Source organism: Xenopus laevis, chromosome 6L, assembly GCF_017654675.1.
Source record: "Xenopus laevis strain J_2021 chromosome 6L, Xenopus_laevis_v10.1, whole genome shotgun sequence".
Lineage (NCBI taxonomy): Eukaryota > Metazoa > Chordata > Amphibia > Anura > Pipidae > Xenopus > Xenopus laevis.
Genome location: NC_054381.1, coordinates 132,439,638 through 132,462,429, shown reverse-complemented (window position 1 = coordinate 132,462,429; position 22,792 = coordinate 132,439,638). Strand labels below are relative to the sequence as shown.

The window sequence follows — 22,792 nt, the reverse complement described above, 5'->3', positions numbered from 1 at the left end:
TGTATGTAGCTGCTGTGGGCAGCTGTCCTGCTTCTGATCTCATCTGCTGACTGCTGCAATAACAGTAGTCCTTGTAAGGACTGCTTTTATTTATTTTTTTGTTGTTTTACTACTACTACTACTACTACTATAAGAGCCCAGTGCTATTAGTCTAGCAGTGTTGGGGAGTGGGACTGGTGTGCTAATCTGCTGCTCCTAGTAGTTCAGCAGCACCAACTTTAATTTTTTTTTTTTAATATTCATTTTTTTTTATTTTACTTTTTTTTATTTTACTACCGCTGTAGTAGTGTATAAGTTGACCTTTTAGGCATTATTTGCCCTGTAGGCATTTTTTGCCCAGTGTGTTATTCAACCAACTGCCATCTAGCTGTGTGACCTTGTTCACATTCTGTCTAAATATCCATAATATTACCGTCTCCAGAAAAAACACCGGAGTGACTTTTTTCAAGCAGCCATAATATATTTTACGTAATCCGTATCCACCGCTGTAGTAGTGTATACGTTGACCTTGTAGGCATTATTTGCACAGTGTTTTCTTCAACCCGCCATCTAGCTGTGTGAGCTTGTTCACATTTTGTCTAAATATTGATAATATTATCGTCTCTAGAAAAACCACTTGAGTTACTTTTTTTCAAGCAGCATTCATATATTTTACGTAATCCGTATCCACCGCTGTAGTAGTGTATACGTTGACCTTGTAGGCATTATTTGCACACTGTTTTCTTCAACCCGCCATCTAGCTGTGTGACCTTGTTCACATTCTGTCTAAATATCCATAATATTACCGTCTCCAGAAAAAACACCGGAGTGACTTTTTTCAAGCAGCCATAATATATTTTACGTAATCCGTATCCACTGCTGTAGTAGTGTATACGTTGACCTTGTAGGCATTATTTGCACAGTGTTTTCTTCAACCCGCCATCTAGCTGTGTGAGCTTGTTCACATTTTGTCTAAATATTGATAATATTATCGTCTCTAGAAAAACCACTTGAGTTACTTTTTTTCAAGCAGCATTCATATATTTTACGTAATCCGTATCCACCACTGTAGTAGTGTATACGTTGACCTTGTAGGCATTGTTTGCCCAGTTTTTTTGGCCGCAGCCACTGAAGCACAGAGGCCAGAAAAAATATGCCATATAAATGCTGAAAATAGTCATTTTTTGCCATACGTTGACTCAACGTATATGGCAAAAAATGACTATTTTCAGCATTTATATGGCATATTTTTTCTGGCAACTGTGCTTCAGTGGCTGCGACCAAAAAAACTGGGCAAACAATGCCTACAAGGTCAACGTATGGCAAAAAATGACTATTTTCAGCATTTATATGGCATATTTTTTCTGGCAACTGTGCTTCAGTGGCTGCAACCAAAAAAACTGGGCAAACAATGTCTACAAGGTCAACGTATGGCGAAAAATTACTATTTTCAGCATTTATATGGCATATTTTTTCTGGCAACTGTGCTTCAGTGGCTGCGTCCAAAAAAACTGGGCAAACAATGCCTACAAGGTCAACGTATGGCAGTTGTTTAAAGAGAACAGTAGATTACTAGCCAGCAAAGCTACCTAAGCTAAAATGTCCCTCAAATCCCTGCAGACTTCTGTCCCTCCAATACAGAGCAGTATCAAGCAGATTACTAGCCAGCAAACTTACTATCATCTGTCCCTGAAATCACTAACAGCTCTCCCCCTACACTATCTCTTCCAAGCACACACAGGCAGATTTTTCAGATACATTTTTGCCCTTGATCCCCCTCTGGCATGCCACTGTCCAGGTCGTTGCACCCTTTAAACAACTTTAAAATCATTTTTCTGGCCAGAAATTTTTTTTTAGATGTTAAAGTTCGCCTTCCCATTGAAGTCTATGGGGTTCGCGAACCGTTCGCGAACCGCTCGCATTTTTGCGCAAGTTCGCGAATATGTTCGCGAACTTTTTTTCCGACGTTCGCTACATCCCTATTCTTGAACCAAATAAACAGTTTATTAACAGGTAGCAGCAAATACTTCTCAGTACATAGTATACTTCAGCTACAGAGGCACACTTTACACCAATTTCTCCTGGGGTTTACTCCTGTACTGCCGATATTGTCTCCAAGCATCTCGAGGATGCTCCAAGGGATTACACACAGCATTGCCTACCCAATTGAGTTCCTTGACTTGGCCACGACACCACACTAGATCTTTGCAGTGGAGCACAGGACTACTTTTCAAAGCTACCCTGTTTATCTTATCACTCATAAGAGGTGATGTGACAGGACCTGCTACCCATAATCTACACCTTGTTCAAGGGGTCCCTTTCCCTGAATTCTCTTAAGGTCCTCCTTCCCTTAGGGCAGAAGTACCCGACCTTTTTTACTCGTAAGCCATAATCAATTGTAAAAAGAGTTGGGGAGCAACAAAAGCATGAAAGTTCCTGTTGTGTGGACTAGCAGCATCCAGGAGGCTTTATATATTATATATACATAATTTTTATACAACCAAAACTTGCTCCCAAACCAGAACACTGGAGGACACTGGGAGCAACATTTAAAAAGGTTGGAGTAAACAATACAATATTATATCTCTTGGTTCTTACTGAAGGAAATTAAGTTTCAATATCCTCTGTGTATGTATGTATATATATATATATATATATATATATATATATATATATATATATATATATATATATATATATATATATATATATAGTGAATAAAGTACCCCCAGTTGTAAAATATAAGGATATTATAAGTTACCGAGGAGTTTCATGACCATATAAAAACAAGAGGCCGTAGGCCGAGTGTTTTTATACAGGTCATGGAACTCCGAGGTAACTTCTATTATCCTCATATTTTACAACTGGGGATACGTTATTTATTATAATACACAAATTTCAATGAGTCATGTGACAGAAATGACATCAGAACTCACCGTTTATAACTGATGACATCAGAACTCACCGTTTATAAGGATATAATTTACAGGATATTCATAGCTTTTGTGTATTATATATATAGGGGCGATCCTGGCCCCTCCGCTGCCGCCCCACCTACCCTGTGCGCTTACCTCTTTGCGCCTGAGGGGGTCCTGGGGGTCCACGAGGGCGGCAGAGAGGGCCAGTACGCTAGCGCAGAGAGCCTCAGAGGATTTTATGTATAAAAGTATGGGGTTCTTTATCCTGAAACCTGGTATCTAGAAAGCTCTGAATTAAAGGAAGGCCATCCCATAGACTCCATTTTATATAGTATAGCGATCAGGCTTCACATAGTTATTACGCCTGAAATTCTGTATTTTCCGGTTTAATAGCCATGTAAAGTATGATCACTAAATTTGCACTGAAAAATTAATACTATTTGCCCAAACTATAAATGAGGTGAACAGACAAACAAAGAGAATTTTATATAAACATGAAACATATTCCAAATCATAAAGCCTTGGTATAAGAGTTAATGATTTCATTGCTGCATTTTATACCACAATACCAATGAGATAGTAAACAGAAGCGACCTTTTTCTACTAGCAACGAACATGCCGATTATGCAGGGACAATTTAGTTTGCAGTGCCACTGCCATTCTACGACTATTAGCAGGAAATGAAATGAGATATTTCATTATTATTTAGTATGAAAATTCAGCAGAGAAGTTGCTGAAATTACCGCTGAATTTATACTTGACTTACTACACTCATTATTTCAAACATCTTGGTCTGAATCAATATCAGTAATGATTCATTCTTTTGATTAAGAAGTGACTCCATCTGTAGATGTCAGATAATTACTGAGATGACCTATAATGAGAACATTTCACAACTCTCCGACTTAACTTTCTTATTCCCTCAACAGCATAATGACTTCCTCCAAGAGCTTTTTATAGTGTGCCTATGCTCCTGGGGTTCTCTTTTCATGATCAGTCACTATCAATGTTACTTGCTCATTTTTTTTCTAAAGTAAAAGAAATATTCTTTATATTTTTTTTTAAGTATTTTTTTTAGTAAATTTCTATTATTTTTTTTCCCTGTTCATGTCTCAAATTTACTTGTGAAGCCCAGTAGTAGAATATGAGTATTAAAGCATATGACAGAAAACAAATTTAAATTATGATAAAGGAAAAAAACTAGTTATTTTGCTAAGCACTCAAAGGGGAATTAATATCCGTTTTATTAAATAAAATACTGGAATAAGAAATGCAAGGTATCCTTTTGATCTGTACACTTGAGGATATAGAATCTTAAAGTTTGTGAAAAGAAATATAAACTTTCCCTGACAGGTTAGCATAAACCATGAAATGTATTGCAGTAGCAATTAGTAATGTGCGGGCGGGGTCAATACCCACGAGACCCACAGGTTTACCTGTGCGTCGGTTGGATTTGGGCTGACCTCGCACCCCAATTTGCGGTGGCGGACGGATCCGGGTCTAGCTCTTCCTCCTGCTCTCCCTGTCCGCCACCTTACACTGCTGGCTTCTACCGACTTCTGGTTTTATAGCCGTGCGCCTGCTTGCTCCATCCCTTTTATGAAGTCATTGGCAGGGTGGCACGGGTCTATAAAAGGAACCCGGAAGTCAGGCTCTGGCGAGCGTGGGTGGAGGGAGGTCGGGTTATATATAAGGAGCATTTTGTAGCTGTCAGATATGTTACTGTATCTCTTGATAGTTCAGTGGAATAATAGCAAAGCATTGCACAATGTTTAACGTCAATTGTATATATTACAGCTTAAATAATTTGCTTTCATTTTGAACTAATTTAAACCTAAACATTTTTGCAAATAAGTCACAAACTGTAAAAAAAAAAAAGAAATCTTACAAATGTGTTTTTTTGCTAACTGAGAAAATGCTATGATAAGAAACGACGGCGCTTACCTTCTGGTTTAAGAAATCAATTGATTTTATGTTGGCCTTTAACTTAGTGTGAATATCCTTAGTGGCTGCCAGTTTCTCCTCCAAAAGGCTTGTCTGGTCATGGCTAATGTAACTGAAATACAAATTCTGGTCACGCTTTACAGGTCAAACAGTAAATAATAGATGCTCAATGTAGAATCGCATTTTAAGATATCTGTATTTTTAAAAATATTTTAAATTCTTAATGAAATAGCTTACAAATAAGTTGGCTTAAAAAGGTCCCATTGTACCACTGTAAAAAAACACAACCTAACCTAGCAGCAATAATACTTGCATTACAATCCAAACACCCAATAACACAAAAAGCACGTGATAATTTTTCAGTCCATATACAGTATATGCATCAATCTGACTGTTCTGGGTACAAGTGACAACCAGTAATCAACTTTCTGAAGGATGCAGTTGGTCTACCTTGTTTAGGTCTCTGCCAGCCCAGACCTGCTCTCCATGGCTGACCTGCCCACCCACCACACATAGAAATAACACAATATAGTGGGGGATTTGTGCTGGAGGCCCATGGGGATGGAGGAGGGGGTCAGGGACTCTGATGTTGCAGCCCTCTTGTTCTTCATGAATTATCACACTTAAGGAGTATTCCTTAATCTGAATATATTCCAAGAATGATCAAATCCATACTTATATAGCTACATAGTACATACAGTAGTTACACAACTTTGGTGTTGAATAAAATGATAAAAGTCCATCATGTTCAACCGCTTCCAATGACCCCCCCCCAGTATGTATATAGCATATACATAGCATATATACAGATACACTCACATACCTGTACTATAAAAAATTATATAAAACATACCTATACTAAACTAATTGTAGATTTTAAGCACTGGCAGAAATGGACTGCGGAGTCTTACTTACTAATCTTACTGGTTACTTACTAATCTTACTGGTGCACGTATGCCTACAGGAGATACCATGGTCACAAATTACAAATACTTGGAGACAAGGGCACAACCCCCCCCCCTCCCTGAAGTACAAATCCATAAGCATTCCAGATAATATTTCAAATACCTGTATGATGGGTTGAACTTATAACCGTACAAGCAGGAGCTGAGGGTTTTGGTAAATAGAGGCAGTACAGTTAAGAAACCAGAGGTCATTTGGAGTATACATACATTGGATGAGAAGAAGGGGGCCCTGCACCAAAGGTGCTTTGGACATCTAGCTATTAGCCTGCAACAATATAACCACCACATATAGCTATGAAAATTCTAACTAAAGATTACATAAATCACCTGATGGTATTTTTACTGCAGTATTGTTTTTATAAATATTCTTGCAATATTTTTAAGATATAGTTAGAAAGATTTTTCAAGTGATTGAATGCGATTAATGAATAAGAGTGTGGAATCAAATATTACTCCAAGACAGCAAACTTATGTAGTGGAATGCATAATAGTGTTGTAAACGATAACAGACAGGGGCAGATATATCAAAATGTGAGTTTTGATTTTGATGAATAAAAACTCATCCACATTCTATTCATTCCTATGGGATTTTGTTTATGTATTTATCACGTGAGTTCTAACTTTCCCCCATTGATAAATATGCTTCCAAAAATCCCATAGGAATGAATGGAACATGGGTGCATTTTTATTTATCATAATCTAAATTCACCTTTTGATAAATCTGCCCCACACTGTCAGGGTAAAGAATGTATGTGTGGGTAGAAATACAATTAGATCGGTTTGGTCCAAGTTGAGCTTCTGAAAACAAGACAACATTAAGGGTTATAGGAGAAATGCAGTTGGATACTTGATAGAAGAGGAAAGATCAGGACAAGAGAGACAGATTTGAGTGTCATCAGAATAAAGATGGTACTGGAAGCCAAAGGAGCTGATGAGTTGACCAAGAGATGCAATGTATGGTGAGAAAAGCAGTGGACTAAGGGCAGAGTTTCAAGAATGCTGACAGGAGCGATCAGAGAGGTATGACCAGTTCCAGGAGATTGCTGTACCTTGTATGCCAAGGGTGAGTAGAATGTCATTGAAAAGCTGATGATCCACTGGTTCAAAAGCAGCAGAGATATCAAGGCGTATAAGTATAGAGAATTATCCTTTAGGTTTAGCAGATAGAAGGTCAATGGAGACTTTGGTTAGCACAGTTTTGATTGAATGTAATGGATGAAAACCAGATTGAAGTGGGTCAAGAAGAAAGTGCAACTGTACCCCAACATTAAGAAAGGTATCAATTTATCAGCACAGCCACGTGTGTATATTGGAAGAATAGAGACCTGCATGGTACCCAAATTAAACAATTCAGTCTTATAAAGGCATACATCAACAGGAGTCAAAACTCTCCAAGAAATGTGGCGGGGGGGGGGGAGAGAATACAGCAACTGCTACATAAGGTCAATAAGACAAATCCAAATAATAAAAATATACATGTACACAAATATGAAAATTGTGGTGTGGAAACAGGCATATGAGTTCAGCACAACGTTTGGCTGATAAGGTAAGTGAATATAGAAGACAAAATATTCAGCCAATCCTGTACTTACTTATTAAACAAATTTGTTCCATAGTTAAAAATTAATGATCACATGGGAATAAATAAACACTCATCCTGATACATAATCTTCCTAAAATAAATATTCATTTGATGCAATAAACGTGGTACCAGCCATTCCAACTTATTGAGCATTGTCTGCAAAAGATGGCATCTTCTTCGCCGAATCTGGGTTAAAATAATGTCATATATCACTAGATGAACTGCTGACACCTGAAACTGAGCTCAGAGTTGGGAAAATATGTTCAATTAGTCAGAAGCTGTAAGACTTGAGCGAACCTTGAATGTCACACAGCAACGTTATTTAAATGTGTAAGTCATTGGAGAATGCCTAAATAAGGATTGTGTGTTTTATTCGCAAATAGGTTCAGGTGAAGTCATTATGTGAAATCAAAGCGAAGAAAGAAAGGCAGATGGCACCCAAGCATGCAGATCTGACAGCATGTCCCTATCACAGGCAGAGACAGCTTCAAAGTTCCTTGTAACTTGCCTGTGGAGTCTGTCAAAAGAGACGCTGTAACAGCACAAGTAGAAAAAAACATTCAAGGATAGTGCTAATGGCAGGATGTGTAGTACTTAACACATCCTTGTTTATAATAGTATGAACAAGGGCAAACATATTTGTGATTAAATATGCATTAGGTGACGGTAAAGAGGGTTGAGTTGAATCCCTCATTGCCTTTCAGACAAATTATGCTTATTTTCTGAAATGGCATGTTATTCAGGCATTCCATCTGTGCAATTTAAGTGCATTTTAAAAGAACAGAGGTTACATAGGAATATACTGTAGATAATGCCATCAGAGCCCTTTATCAAAAATATCTCCATACTTTTGATGTTCTTTGTACTAAACCTCTCAGTTGGTGAAGGTTGCCGTAGCCACCTAATATAATCTACATCTGCCCATGCTGTCAGATATAGTCTTAATTTATTATTACATTTATTATTATTTATTTATTAACCAGAGACACACCCTTTTGCCTGTTTAAATGAAGGTTTGCTATGCATTCAACCAGAACATAAGCAATACTTCCCTATATTGCTATCCTTTTTTTATCATAGTGAAATATTCTAGCCCCCTCTTACTGGTCTGTGCTAAAAATATTATGGTTTCCCTCTGGCGTGTTAGAAAAATACTTTATATATGCATGGAAAGTTTATAGAAGGAAGTGTGTGTATATAACGCATCAACAAGAGCACATTCTCTAGAGTTTTCTTTTTATTTATCTAATAGAAACAAGAGAAGAATTTGCAATGTGTTCCAGTTATAGAATGCATTTTGCTTCTGTCTGTTTGTAAATTGTTCCTAGCAATAGAGGTCTTCTGATTCTTTTTTGCCCCATAGTTCTCTTTATTCTCACCCAATACACTCCTGTCATTTTAGTTATAAGAAGTGTTCCCTTAAAAAAGGCATATTTTGAGCTGTGGCCTAGGTGTGAGAAGCAAGTTTGACAATAACAGTAGCCAAATAGAAAAAAAATTAAACGTACTGGACACATTTTTCCTTTTCCCACCTCTTAAAAAGATGCAGCTTATCATGTTGCAGTTGCACAGGAAGATGGAACACAACTCACCAACTCAACTCAACAGGGGTATGACATGTTTACATGTTCTGATACCTTAATGTATAAGTACAGGTATGGGATCAGTTATCCAGAAAGTTCTGAATTACAGGAAGGCCATCTCCCATAGACTCCATTTTAGTAGACTTAAAGTATATAGATCCAAAATACAGACCCCTTATCTGGAAAAACCCCAGGTCCCAAGCATTCTGGGTAAAATGTCCTATACCTGTATATGAACCTCTCCTTTCTATCAGCACCAAGTGGTGGTCATTTAACCTGGTCACTGAAATCAGCACTCAGTATCAAGCAGTCAGATGGTAAATGTTGCAAATGAGAGGTTGTGTTTTTGAACCTTCAGTCTTGAGTGCAAAACATATAATCCTAAATTTACTTTCTCAGCAAATTATAACTAATTAAAATCTCAGTTTTCCTTCTTTGCCAAAACAGATCCAGAGGCTTAGTTCAGTATCAAATCAAATTTTTTTACTTAATAAATGATTGGTTTAGCTTCTGTGTATTTTTCTTTTATGCATGTTAATAACTTGGAGGTGCTTCCAAGGTATTTTATAATAAAGCTGTACATAAGTGTATGAAAAGACCTGTATTCTTCCCAAACCACGCTTGTCACACAAGCACATATTTGCAGATTGCATTAAGAAAGATATTTTGGGGAATGGGGGGTAACAACCCTATGTAAAAAGAATGCAAACTCTACCTTTAATCACTCATTCATCAATAACTTTTAAGCTTCTCAAAGATCACTAAGCTTGTGCTTCTGCTTAATTTCGTTTTCTGTTGCTCTAATACAGGATTGACCAAACATGGTAACAGATAAAATGGGTTCCTCTGCAATGCTATTTGCGATTGCAATACAGGTATGGGATCTGTTATGCGGAAACCCATTTTCCAGAAAGCTATGAGTAATGGTTAGACTGTCTACCATAGACATAGACTAATTTTATCAAAAATAATTTCCCTTTTCTCTGTAATAATAAAACAGTACCTCTTACTTGATCCAAACTTAAATACTATTGGTAGCAAAACAAGCCTATTGGCTTTATTTAATGTTTTCTAGTAGACTTTAGGTATGAAGATCCAAGTTACAGAAATATCCATTATCAGGAAAACCCCAGGTCCTCCAGGTCACACCAATGTAATCTGCGAAGGTGGAGAACAGGTGTAACAGAGGCTTAGCGTTCCCAAAAAGATACCAATTAGAATTAGAGATGAATTATTATAAGATACTGAATTTTGTCAATGTTTCTCCTAAGACACAGAAGCTCATCAGATGAGATTTTTTCTTTATATTGTTTTATCACACTTGCAAAAATACATTATATGGTATATAATACACTGTACAGGATCTATTATTCAGAATGCTTAGTATCTGGGGTTTTCAGGAAAAAAGGCTTTTTCCATATTTTGGATCACCATACCTTAGGAGGCAGATTTATCAAGGGTCGAATTTCGAGGGTTAATAAACCCTCGAATTCGACCCTTGAAGTAAAATCCTTCGAATTTGAATATTGAATTCAAAGGATTTTAGTGCAAATACTTTGATCGAACGATCAAATGAAAATCGTTCGATCGAACGATAAAATCCTTCTAATCTATGATTTTAATCGATCGATCCAAGGATTTTTATTCGATCATAAAAACCTTAGAAAGTGCTGGGGTAGGTCCCCATAGGCTAACATTGAACCTCGGTAGGTTTAAACAATCTAAGTATGTAGTCAAAGTCTTTTTTAAAGAGACAGTACTTCGACTATCAAATGGTCGAATAGTCGACCAATTTTTAGTTTGAACCGTTTGAATCAAAGTAGAAGTCGAAGGTCATAGTAGCCTATTCAATGGTCGAAGTACCCACAAAAATAATTCGAAAATTCAAAGGTTTTTTCATTCGAATCCTTCACTCGAGCTTAGTAAATGTGCCCCCAAGTCTTCTCAAAATAATTTAAACATTAAATAGACCCAAAAGGATTGTTTTCAATGGACTCAAGTATAAGGTACTGTTTTATTATTATAGAAAAAAGGAAGTTATTTTTTAAAATTAGAATTATTAGCTGAAAATAAACTATATGGAAGATGGTCATCCTGTAATTTGAAGCTTTCTGGATAACGGGTTTCGAGATAAGTGATTTGGTTGCACCCTGAAAAAGGCTTTATAATACTGTATATTTAGATTTACTTCATCTACAAGAAACTATCTGGGGATTTAATACAAACGCTAAGGTCAAAAATTAACTTCACTCAAAAGTTCTTTTCAGTTGTTTATAGAGTTTTCAACCACAACCATTTAACGCTGTGGCACTTTTGCAGTTTGTTTTTCCCTTTTGAAATATTATTAAATGCTCCTTTTTACAGATTTTGTTCCATAACATTTTTATCAAGCTATGCAATGTTTATATTTTTGGGGTTTAAAATAAAATTCAAATATTATTAATAACAAAATGTACGTACTATTTCATATAAGGCCAGAGCAATTTCCACTGAAATGTGTGTGTCAGAAGCAGGTACTCCTCCAAGCAATATAATGCTTAATTTGTCAGCAAACACAATATGGGCCCAAAATGTACTTATAAGCAATTTACTTTAAAAATGCAGGTCTCTTATTTATAACTGGATTTGCAGTTCCATTGTCAGAGTCGTACTGTTCCCAGAAGCGATATTAATCACAAAAACCAGCAGTGATAGGCAGAGAGCTGTAGATTCTACTATATCTCAAATATATACATGCTTTCATGGCAGAATAAACATCCTTCGGATGAATTAGAAAGTGTGCACTGTGTTTATTTTTGTTTTAAATTTGCACAAATGAAGTTCTGTGAGCACCATAATATCAGTGCTAATATTAACAGCTCTGTTATTGCATATATGCTAAATATCTGATTAGAAGTCGAGTGCAAATTGAAAAACAAACCACTTTTCCACTTTCCTGTGCTTATCGTAGCCAAGCTTTGTTGCTCTGTTTGCCTTCCATACCGACTGTGTTAGGACTTACGCATTCCATGCTTTACTTTTCAGCTAAAGAATATTTGTCACATAAAGAAATGGCTCTTTCCGCTTCAAGAAGCAAACCAGCCATTTCCTCTTATCATAGGGTATCTAGGCGTGTGCTTATTTTTTCTGAGAGCATGCTGTGCCGGTATAGCATACTCCGTTGTGATTCCAGTATATTAATGAAATTGTAATGGAAAAAGGAAATTGCATACAACTGGTAATATTGTCACAGCATATACATCATTTTTGTTGTGTTTGTCACAGAATCTTAAATTCTTTCCCTATCTGAACTTCCACAAACACAAATGACGGATTTCTTTCCACATTCTCCGCTCTGACATTTGCAGTAAATTTAATTTATAATAGTGTACCAAGTATCCACTGCTGCACTGTCATTGAGATTATTGAAATGATAGTTCTGCAAGATAATCTATCAGTCCAAACTGCAGGACTTGGGACGATCTCGTCTATATTAAAATTACCTCCACCGTAAGAAAGCCATAAGTCTTCTCCTTTCTTTCACAACTTTCCCTTCTCTTTGGAGTTTTGTGAATAATTGCGTTGTGCTGATCAAAAACAATTTCTAATGTACTCCACACACTGCCATTGATCACTATAAGTACTAATATCTAAATAAAAAATATGTTTATGTTTCAAACCAAAACTGACATCTCTATAATAAGCTGCTGTGTTCACAGACCAGAAGATTCTTCTTTTTTTTTTTTTACCAAGCTCGCAGAAAGAATTTAGACGCTTGTATAACTATAAACATGGACACGCTTCTAAAATCAAACAATTATAAAATGATTATCTTGTTGAAACTGAAAAGTGATTCCTTGGTCTTTATTCAAGTATCACATAAGAATAGCAAAGATAACGCTTGTTAGGCAGATATTACATCCAGCATTCTCCGCCATCGTAACAGATACAGAAATGTTTAAGTAAACATCTCATATTTGCCTGTGTTGCAGGTTTAAACAATAAGAAAGAACTAACTTGTATCTTTAGAGAAATATTGTCCAATATATATACAAATGAATAATGTGTTTTTCGGAAAATGAAAGCTCTACAGATAAGATGGACAAAGGAGTGTAGGTTCTGCGTGTGCCTGGATATGGAATTCCCACAGTGCAGAGGCCTATGTGGATACACAATGAATAAATGTCTGTAGTGAGACTGCTGAGAACACACACACGTGGAGAAAGAGATGAATCTGACGACAGAAACTGATGGTCTGGAACAAATGTATCCACAGGTAGGCAGACAAATTGCCCACTTGTACACCGGAGCACACAGATTGCCAAGTGCCGGGTCAACGGTTATTGACTGATAATGAACCAGTAACACAGTATAGTAATAACATATTTCCAATATGTGTAACTTAATGTGCACCATACCATTACATTATTATAAACACATTTATAATGTGCCAATTCCGCAACTCTGGAAAAAAGATAGATGTATACAGTACATGGAACATACTGATTACATATACACAGGTATTGACCATTACAAGAGATAAAGAGGGTCCTGCGCATTGGAGTTTACAATCTACAAGAGGGGTTGAGAGTCAAGGTGTGTGAATGGGCAAGATCAGGAGTTAGCTAAGTGATTAGCTAGATAAGTATTTTGTATAATGAAGGAATGCTAGACTACATGATTCTAAGGGTAAAACTACACAGGATATTTTTGATCAGATTTTGTGGGTCAGATTTTATCTGATCTTGCCATGCAAAGCCACGCAACATCACAAGATTTGTGGGATGCTACGAAATCTGTTCCCCCATAGATAGAATTTAAAGTTGTATCAGATAAAATCAGATGTGCCTGCAATGTTCATGTAGAAGTCAGTGGCAGAGGTCCGCTGACCTATTTGAAGAAGTTAATAGCCTTCCTGACATTCAAGGTTTTTGTCAGATGAAAAACTCAATTAGAATTGCGGGCGTTTAGACTAGTGATGAGAGAATTTGGGGTGTTTTGCTTTGGCGAAAAATTCTTGAATTTCCAGCAATATTCGTGAAACGGCGAAAAATTCGCAATACGGCGTCCATTATTTTTTACGCCGGGGTAACAAAATAGGCAACGTGTATGTCAATAAAAGCATAAACTTTAGAAATGGAAAGTCTTCCATACACAGAAGCTACGTATTGGTCTTGTGCTACACACTGATCGAAATAAAAAAAAAAAAAAACAATAGAATGAGGAATTAAATGAGAAGGCATGCAAGTCACTAGCACAAACTACTATGCATAACCAAACCATAAAGGTATACAAAAATGTAGCCGATTAATTGGGATAAACCAACACTAATGATATCAATATTGCAAACAAGTGGGGGGCTTGCAGGGAAATGTTCAGCAGCTGCGTGAGGATGATGAATAACCCAAGTGATTCAAAATTCTCTAAATTTGGTGAATCAAAGTTTCTTCAGTGTGCTTTGATGCTCCAATCAATCCAAAGCAGCATAGACCATATCAATAATTAACTCAAGGCTAGTCTGTTTCTTAATTAAAAGGTTAAGAATCAATTTTAATTAAATGGGCTTTTGATGAAGGAGATTCACCGAGATAAAATGATGCTGCTATTACAGCTGTAACTTTATATCGGCCAACTAAATTCCTCTTTGGTTTACCAGGGCTACGTTTCTTAACTTTTACACTTAAAGAGATAATTTTGCATATGATGGTGTGTTCTGTAACCAATGTAGTGCAGTTCACTCAGAGAAGGGCATCAGTGGTTCTTAAATTAATCAAATAGAACTACAGCTGCTCTACTTGTTTTATTGGAAATCTCTAAGAGACTAATACATATTCAATCCATTTCTTTTCTATAATGGTGCATGGGAGGGAATTCAGCTAACTCGCTCATCGTTGTCGTGAAGTTCACATTTCTTTCCTCTACCCTGGGCGGGGCCAAGGTATTTTGGCACCCTAGGCAAAAGCTTGAATTAGTGCCCCCACCCGGTGGTCCTGCATTACCATTTCCCACCTTACCATTCATATTGTACCCTGTACCTGTGCCAGCAGCAATCACATTGTCCCATGTACCTTTCCAACACCTATAATAGTGCCCCCTTTGTACCTGTGCCAGCAGCAGCAGCCAAAATCCATCATATTGCCCCAAAATATGTACCTGTGCCAACAGCAGCAGCCAAAAATCCATCATATTGCCCCTAATCATCTGTTTACCTGTGCTAGAAGCTGCCAAGAGGGAGGTGGGGGTTGAAACAAGCAGTTTATAAAATTGAAAACTATTAAAGGCCACGCAAACCAGTGTTTAAAAAAAAAAGATCCCCTTAAAAGTGCGCACCCCCCACTTGATTGCGCCCTAGGCAGTCGCCTACCCTGCCTACCCCTAGTTCCGGCCCTGCGTCTACCTTTCGGAAACACTTGTTCACAATCTTTACTTTTTATACAAATATATTGGGCTTATTTACTGTTCAATTTTAAGTGCTTGCTAAAATTGTTTTTGCTTTTAAAGATCTAATACCATTTAGACAAATAGGCCTCTCTGTAGCAGTGGAGGTTGCCATAATAGGCTGTAAGGCCCATTCTGCATAGCAGATAAGCCATATAGAAGTGCTTTAGCACTTAATTCGGGATAAACAGGATACAAACTTCATTCAGGGCTGTCTACAGATATATACATGTTAAACTATTATTTGGCAGTTGCTGAATGGACATATACAGTCCAATAAATGCATAAAGTATTTAAAGATTTTGGTTTTACTGCCACTTTAATGTATTCATCATCTTCTGATGTTGCAGCTGGACAAACATGGCAGAAAGTTTATACTTCAGCAACACTATCAAAGGACTCCAGAGGGCCATAAAGATACAGTAAAACACAGTTTATTATCAAATTAAATTAAGAGAATTTCCTAATGACCCTATGGATTTAGTGCCCTATAGGCATTCCGTTATGGGCTCATAACTAAGTGCCTATAGGGCACAAAAAGTGTGCCTGGAGCACTTTATAGTATTGCTGTCGGTTTTTCCTCCACCTGAGTTGAGGGGAGAAGATCCAAATTACGGAAAGATCCATTATCCAGAAAACCCCTATGTCCCGGACATTCTGGATAACAGGTCCCATACCTGTACTAGTTATCTGTAGCACCTTTTCTGCTGTTTCTTCCTTCATATTTCTAACAAAAATATGAATATGTCCATAACTAAGTTTGATTAAAATAATAGTAAAATAAAGTATAATGTAATAACCCTTTGGGCATTGGGGAAAAAAGTGCAAACATGACAAAATAATGTGCTGGCCAGGGTGTTGTATCACAGCAACAGCCTTACATAATCCCTCATTCTGTCTACTAACAAAAATCCCAGACACCCTCAGCAAAAATAAGACCAAGCAATGTATTGTATTCATTATTTATGTATTTATGTGTGAGGCTGCACATGTTGCTAACTCAACTGCAATCACTTCTGTAAGAATCCATGTAGTTCTGCCAGTGGCTCATAATCATGGAATACAGACACTTCAGCATTTATAAGTAAATTGCCCCTCCTAGGGGTGGTATGAAGAACAATAGGGGTCATGTAGACCTCCAATGTAGTGCAAAAAATGAGACGTGGCCATATTAGGGGAAGAAGTGCTGCCTGAATGAGCACTAAGGGGTGCAAACTTGTTCCTTTCATTCGGCACTTTTTTCCTGTCTGCCATAAATAACCCATCTGGCAAATTTTCTCCTATACAATTTTGATTTGTTTTTGACATGCAAATTTCTGGTTTATGCAATTTATGGCCCCAGGAAAACCAAGATGCCAGGTGCAAGAGAGTGACAATTACAACAAAATCTCCTTATTGAATCACATATAAAATTGTGGTGATAAGAAACATTAAATAAAATGCATGTATAGACTTAACTTATGACCAGTGTACTTACTTTTGAGTGTCCAAATCACTTTGAAGTTTTAAAAGAAGTGCTTGCTGTTCGGCGCAGCTTGCCTGTGTTCATCATAAAGAAAATATTCATTACTATCAATTATCTGCATACTCTTATTACTAAAGCATCAAACACTGCGATATATAAATAGTATAAAATGGCTTCAGTCTAAAAATGCACGGTAGAGTAGAAATGTATTTTCCCTTCTGCAGAGATTTGGGGGCACATTTACAAAGCTCGAGTGAAGGATTCGAATAAAAAAAACTTCGAATTTCGAAGTGTTTTTTTGGCTACTTCGACCATCGAATGGGCTAGTTCGACCTTCGACTACGACTTCGACTACGAATCGAACGATTCGAACTAAAAATCGTTCGACTATTCGACCGTTCGATAATCGAAGTACTGTCTCTTTAAGAAAAACTTCGACCCCCTAGTTCGGCAGCTAAAAGCTACCGAACTCAATGTTAGCCTATGGGGAAGGTCCCCATAGGCTTGCCTATGTTTTTTTGATCGAAGGATATTCCTTCGATCGTTGGATTTAAATCCTTCGAATCGTTCGATTCGAAGGATTTAATCGTTCGATCGAACGAATAATCCTTCGATCGAAGTATTAGCGCTAAATCGTTCGACTTCGATATTCGAAGTCGAGCGATTTTAGTTCCTGGTCGAATATCGAGGGTTAATTAACCCTCGATATTCGACCCATAGTAAATCTGCCCCATAATGTCACAGGTATGGGATCCTTTTCTTGAAAATCCTGGATCTGAATTACGGGAAGGCCATTTCCCATAGACTCCATTTTAATCAAATAAATCACATTTTTAAAAAGTATTTCCTTTTTCTTCTTCGTTATAATCAAACATTTTGAGTGTTGCTGGGAAACATATAGAGTTTCATTTACAACTGTGCCAGCTGCAAGTCCAGCAGCGCTAAGGGGCACAAAAACTCAACCCTTAGTGCTCATTCATGCTTGACCAGCGACAGGGTTCAACTCATGAGCATGCTTTATGAAGGGCAGCCATTTCCTTTAAAGGAGAAGGAAACCCCCTGGGTGCAAAACCCCTCCCCCCTGGCCTACCTGTCCCTCTGGGCAAATGCCCCTAACTTGTTACTCACCCCTCTGCGCAGGTCCTGTCCACAGAGTTTACAGTCACCATCTTCTCCCATGCGCGTCTTCTTCCTGCTTTGACCGGCGTCTTCTGGCACATGCGCAGTAGGAACAGTTACCGGTACGGATCTACTGTGCATGCGCCGAATGTCACAAAGTTTTCTTCGTGACATTCGGGCGCATGCGCAGTAGATCCGTACCGGTAACTGTTCCTACTGCGCATGTGCCAGAAGACACCAGAAGACACAAAGCAGGAAGAAGACGCGAGTGGGAGAAGATGGCGACTGTGAACTCCGTGGACAGGACCTGCGCAGAGGGGTGAGTAACAAGTTAGGGGCATTTTCCCAGGGGGACAGGTAGGCCAGGGGGGAGGAGGGAGGGGGGCAACACAGGGGAGGGGGGAGGGGTTTTGCGCCCAGGGGGTTTCCTTCTCCTTTAAGTCTGCCATAAGGATCTAGCACTCTGCACCCTGCTTTCTATTAGCACTATTCTCTCTTTTTTCAACATTTGGTTTTGGATGAAATGGCATATGAAGAAGGACCTCTATAGCATGGCATGGGATGCTTTCATAATATGTACATTTGGTGTGTGAAATAATCTGCAATACCCTGAGTGTTGTTAGTGTAAGTACTTGGAGCACAAAATGTTTAAACCGCAAAGTAATATCTCACCGTAAGGCTTTCATTCTCTCTTTTAATCTCTTCTGATTCACTTCTTAGTTTCAAAATCTCCATGGAGAGGGCCTCTTGCAGTTTCTGAAAATGACTGAAGAATCACATGTTAAGAGCCTAATTATTGATGTAACAAATTATACCCAGTTAAGCAAAAAAAATGCGGAAATAGCTGTGCAGGTCAGGGTGCATGAGTATAAACTATATATCTGTGTGCATTAACAGTAAACACTGTGCCTAATTATATACAAATACAATGAGTAAGCTTGTTTCCTATATGTTGCAGTTTAACTCTTCCACTTCAGCTGAAATGTCCATCATTAGGTAGTATTAAATGCATCAACTCCCTTGGTAAGGTTGGAGTCATTAATGGATGTTTCACCTTTAACTTCTAGTATGCATTTAGAGATTGATATTCTTAGACAATGTGCAATTATAATTTTTTTTTTATTATTTGTGGTTTTCGAGTTATTTCACTTTTTATTCAGCCACTCAACAGTTTGCTATTTTAGCTATAGGGTCCAAATTACCCTAGCAACCATGCATTGATCTGAATAAGCGACTAGAATATGAATAGGAGAGGGACTAGAAAAATGAAATAATACAAAGTAACAATTGCAATACATGTGTAGCCTTACAAAGCATTTGTTTCTTAGATGGGGTTAGTGACCCCCATTTGAAAGCTAAAAAGAGTCAGAAGATGAAGGCAAATAATTAAAAAAAACATAAAAAAAGAAAAATCGAAGGCCAATTGAGAAGTTGCTTAGAATGATAAAATCTGCATCATAGTGAATTCCCCTGGCGATAGAGTGCGAATGATCGCTAGTCTGTCTCTTTTGCTAGCGAAGTTAGTAAATTGGCAAAGTGCCAGGATGACGTCACACTGGTGAATTTTCGCCAGCGTTAGTCACTTGATCCTTTAGCAAATCTGCCCCCTAGTTTTAATGCGAGCATAACGTGCCAGGAATAAAAATAAGCACCTGCATATTTTTGGCACTAGGAGCAACATCCCAGAGGTTGGTGAGCATCATATTACTTCCAAGCCCCTGGTTGGGGACCACTGTATTACAAGTGTGCAAAAGTGGTCAGGACCGGATTTGCGGCAGGCCACAAAGGCCCAGGCCTAGGGGTGGCAAAATATTAGGGACGGCATACCACCATTAAAACCGCATGGCCTAGGGGCACCTGTGCTCGAATTCCGGTCCTGAAAGTGGTAGAAGAGGGTCAGACACTATGCTGGCACAGAGTGTGACTACTCTCCCTATACATAATAGTTCAGTGCTGCTATTAAAGTCTGATTCTGGATTTAAAATCAAATACAACCTATGCTAAATAGAGGGGACTTGCCACTGTCTAGGTTTTAAATCCTTCATCGAAACAGACCACTGTTTAAGAGGCAGCAATATTTCAATAGTCGTTCATTTTGCAAAAGTTGAATGGAATCAAGTCTTTTTTTTCGCCCTAATTTACTCCTCATATAATTTAATGAACCTGTATAAACGGAGCTCTTGAACTCAACTACAGCTTTACCTGGACTTGCACTTGACTGATGCTTCAGGGTTACCAGGAAGGGCTGACCCACATATTGTGTTTGTTCTTTGGGAAACACCTGTTCTATTATACAGTTCTGCCACAAACCCATGCTTTGTGTTCCCTCTGTTTCCTAATCCCTATATACTGTAAGATCTCAAAAACAGGACTCTCTGTCAGCGTTTCTGCCTGCTGATTTGTTCAGGCTGCTTCCTGTAGTGTACAGAGCTGCAGTAGATGATGGTGCTTTATAAATTAACTATAATAGGAACGTTCTTTGACTTAAATAACAATGATTCTATTTGTATTTCCACTGCAGCAATAAAACCTCTCTACATTTTATATAGCAATTCAAGGAAACCTTTGATGCTTTTGCAGGGGAACTGGGTGTTGGAAAACCACTGTAGATCCAATGATTTCAATCTGGCATTGGAGCCAGCTTAACATTTTACAGCCCATTTCAGTCCATCGCTATAGTTTTAATCATAAAGTATATGGAGGGCTTGTGAAGCCTTTTTTTTTTTTTAATTTTAATGTTTCTATTTCTCCTCTACCCTGGTTTCAAATTTATGACTAAATGAGGCCGTAGGTTCCCGTGTTCAGAAACAGAACCATCAATAGCGCAGTCATAGGAGGAAATTCAATTTAAATAGGTTTCCTCTAATTCATTACAAACTAATGAGGTTATATCCTACAGATCCCTATAACACTTTCCTTTACATACATGATCTATTTTCCTGGTGGCTTTTGAGTTTTTTTTTTTTTTTGCTTCTTTATAAAAGGATTAATTGTGATATCAGAAAATAAAAACCAACTTAGCATTAGAATGTTGTCATTGCCCTGTTCGATATTCATGGAACGGAGCAAGTTTACCTATAATGAACTTTAATGAATGCACTTAAGAGGAGGCAAACTGCTTCAATAAAGCACGCTGACATCATAATCTTTCCTGTTGTAAACCGAAGCAGTTTCCTTCTCAGAAATAGAATATGAAACATTTATATACGTGCATAAGGCAGGACCTGTAAAAATCATCTACGGCGTATTAGCAGTTTATTCGTTATTTGCTTTATGTTTGCCCAACATCCTGTTCCAATCACCTATTACTGATCTATTGCTTTCTGGCCACATGAGTTCACACATTCCTGCTAGTTAAGACAGCACGATTTATATTAATGACATCCTAAAATTCCATATGTTTAAACGCATCCTGTGAGCGTGGTTATGGTATGTCTTTTCAAATGCACCTTGATTGGTTGCAGTATGGAAACATGCAGATGGAAATTGTAATATATGGAACTTTTCTAAAGGCTCTAAAACAGCAGGATTCATGCTTCTATAGGATGAAACATACTCCATACAGGGGTGTAACTACAGAGGAAGCAGACCCTGCGGCTGCAGGGGGGCCCAGGAGATACAGGGGGCCCCATGAGGCTCTCATTGATGAGCAATTTCAACATATATTGTTAAAACAGGACAAACATATGTTGGGGGCCCTAAAATTAATTTGCTGTGGGGCCCAGCAACATCTAGTTACGCCACTGACTCCATATATAAATATATATGGATGTATGCAGATAATAATGTGGACAGTCTACCAAATAAACAAAAATATTAAATACATTTTTTAAAAAAAATTATTTAATATTCTTATAGGCAGAAGAAGCGAACTATACTTTTTTTTTTCTTGGTTTAGAGAAGTACAGAGTATATGGGGTAACATTCCATGACAGATAGACTCTGGAGACATCTTTGATCATTCGTTGTGATGCATAAAATATGTCACAGCTGCACCATAAAAGATATCAGCCATCAGGCATGGCTGTCATTTGCCCTTGCTGGTTTATACGAGAAAAATACAGCTTTTCTGTTTTGTACTTCTGTTGGATTACTACTTGGAATAAACACAACCTATTTAGTCTATGCACATATTATCATACTTCTGGTTTATTTCAAAAGAGAGTAGTCATAAAATAAACATGCTTAAGAAGAACAGATCCGGTTGATATTTTGTTTCAGCCTACACCAGTTCATATGTTGTTATAAGCTGTGAATATGTTAAAGGCTGGTGGTGAGCTAGGCTCTAAAAAAGGATTACACATTTCCCAGGAGATTGTTCCCTTTCATTTCGTTTCTGTGATGCACACATCTTATTTTAATTCAAAATCTGATCCCGTGTAACAAAAGACACAGTTTTGACTACAAAAGGAAAATGCAACTCGAAATTCAGGAGATTAATATCGTCCAACAAAAAGCACGTTAAGGCAAGAAAACAGCCTTACCCCGACTTAACAGTTTTCTTTTAGGATTGCAAACACATCTTTGTAGAAGAAGAAGTATAGATTTAAGGAAATATTTCATTTTGGCAGTTAGCCTGCTCTGAGGTAGCCCAGTTTAATGCACAGACTGGGTGACTGGGCCACTCGACTGGTTCATATCCAATTACAATTTCCGAGTCACCTTGGACAAAATGTGTTGCTCTCTGTGTTTAAAGAAAAATGGCTAAATCATAAAACTGGCCAAGCTGCAATTTTTTGGGGCCAATACAGCTGCTTCCATCTAAATTGACTTACAATGACTTACAATGGCCAGAACTTTTACATTAACAGAAAAGCCAT

At 37.7% G+C, this 22,792-nt stretch overlaps 1 protein-coding gene across 3 annotated transcripts in view; it reads right to left on the bottom strand.

Moving 5' to 3' along the window:
• The window catches only part of LOC108719304 (polyamine-modulated factor 1-binding protein 1), a 322,584-nt gene that overhangs the window by 4,261 nt on the left and 295,531 nt on the right, over nt 1-22,792 (bottom strand). For all 3 annotated transcript variants that reach the window (XM_018268087.2, XM_018268088.2, XM_018268086.2), the window contains 3 exons: nt 18,645-18,738; nt 16,866-16,927; nt 4,842-4,953 (listed from right to left, as the gene is read on the bottom strand). In XM_018268087.2, the coding sequence (XP_018123576.1) occupies nt 4,842-4,953; nt 16,866-16,927; nt 18,645-18,738 (268 nt within the window). The remainder of the gene's footprint in view (nt 1-4,841; nt 4,954-16,865; nt 16,928-18,644; nt 18,739-22,792) is intronic.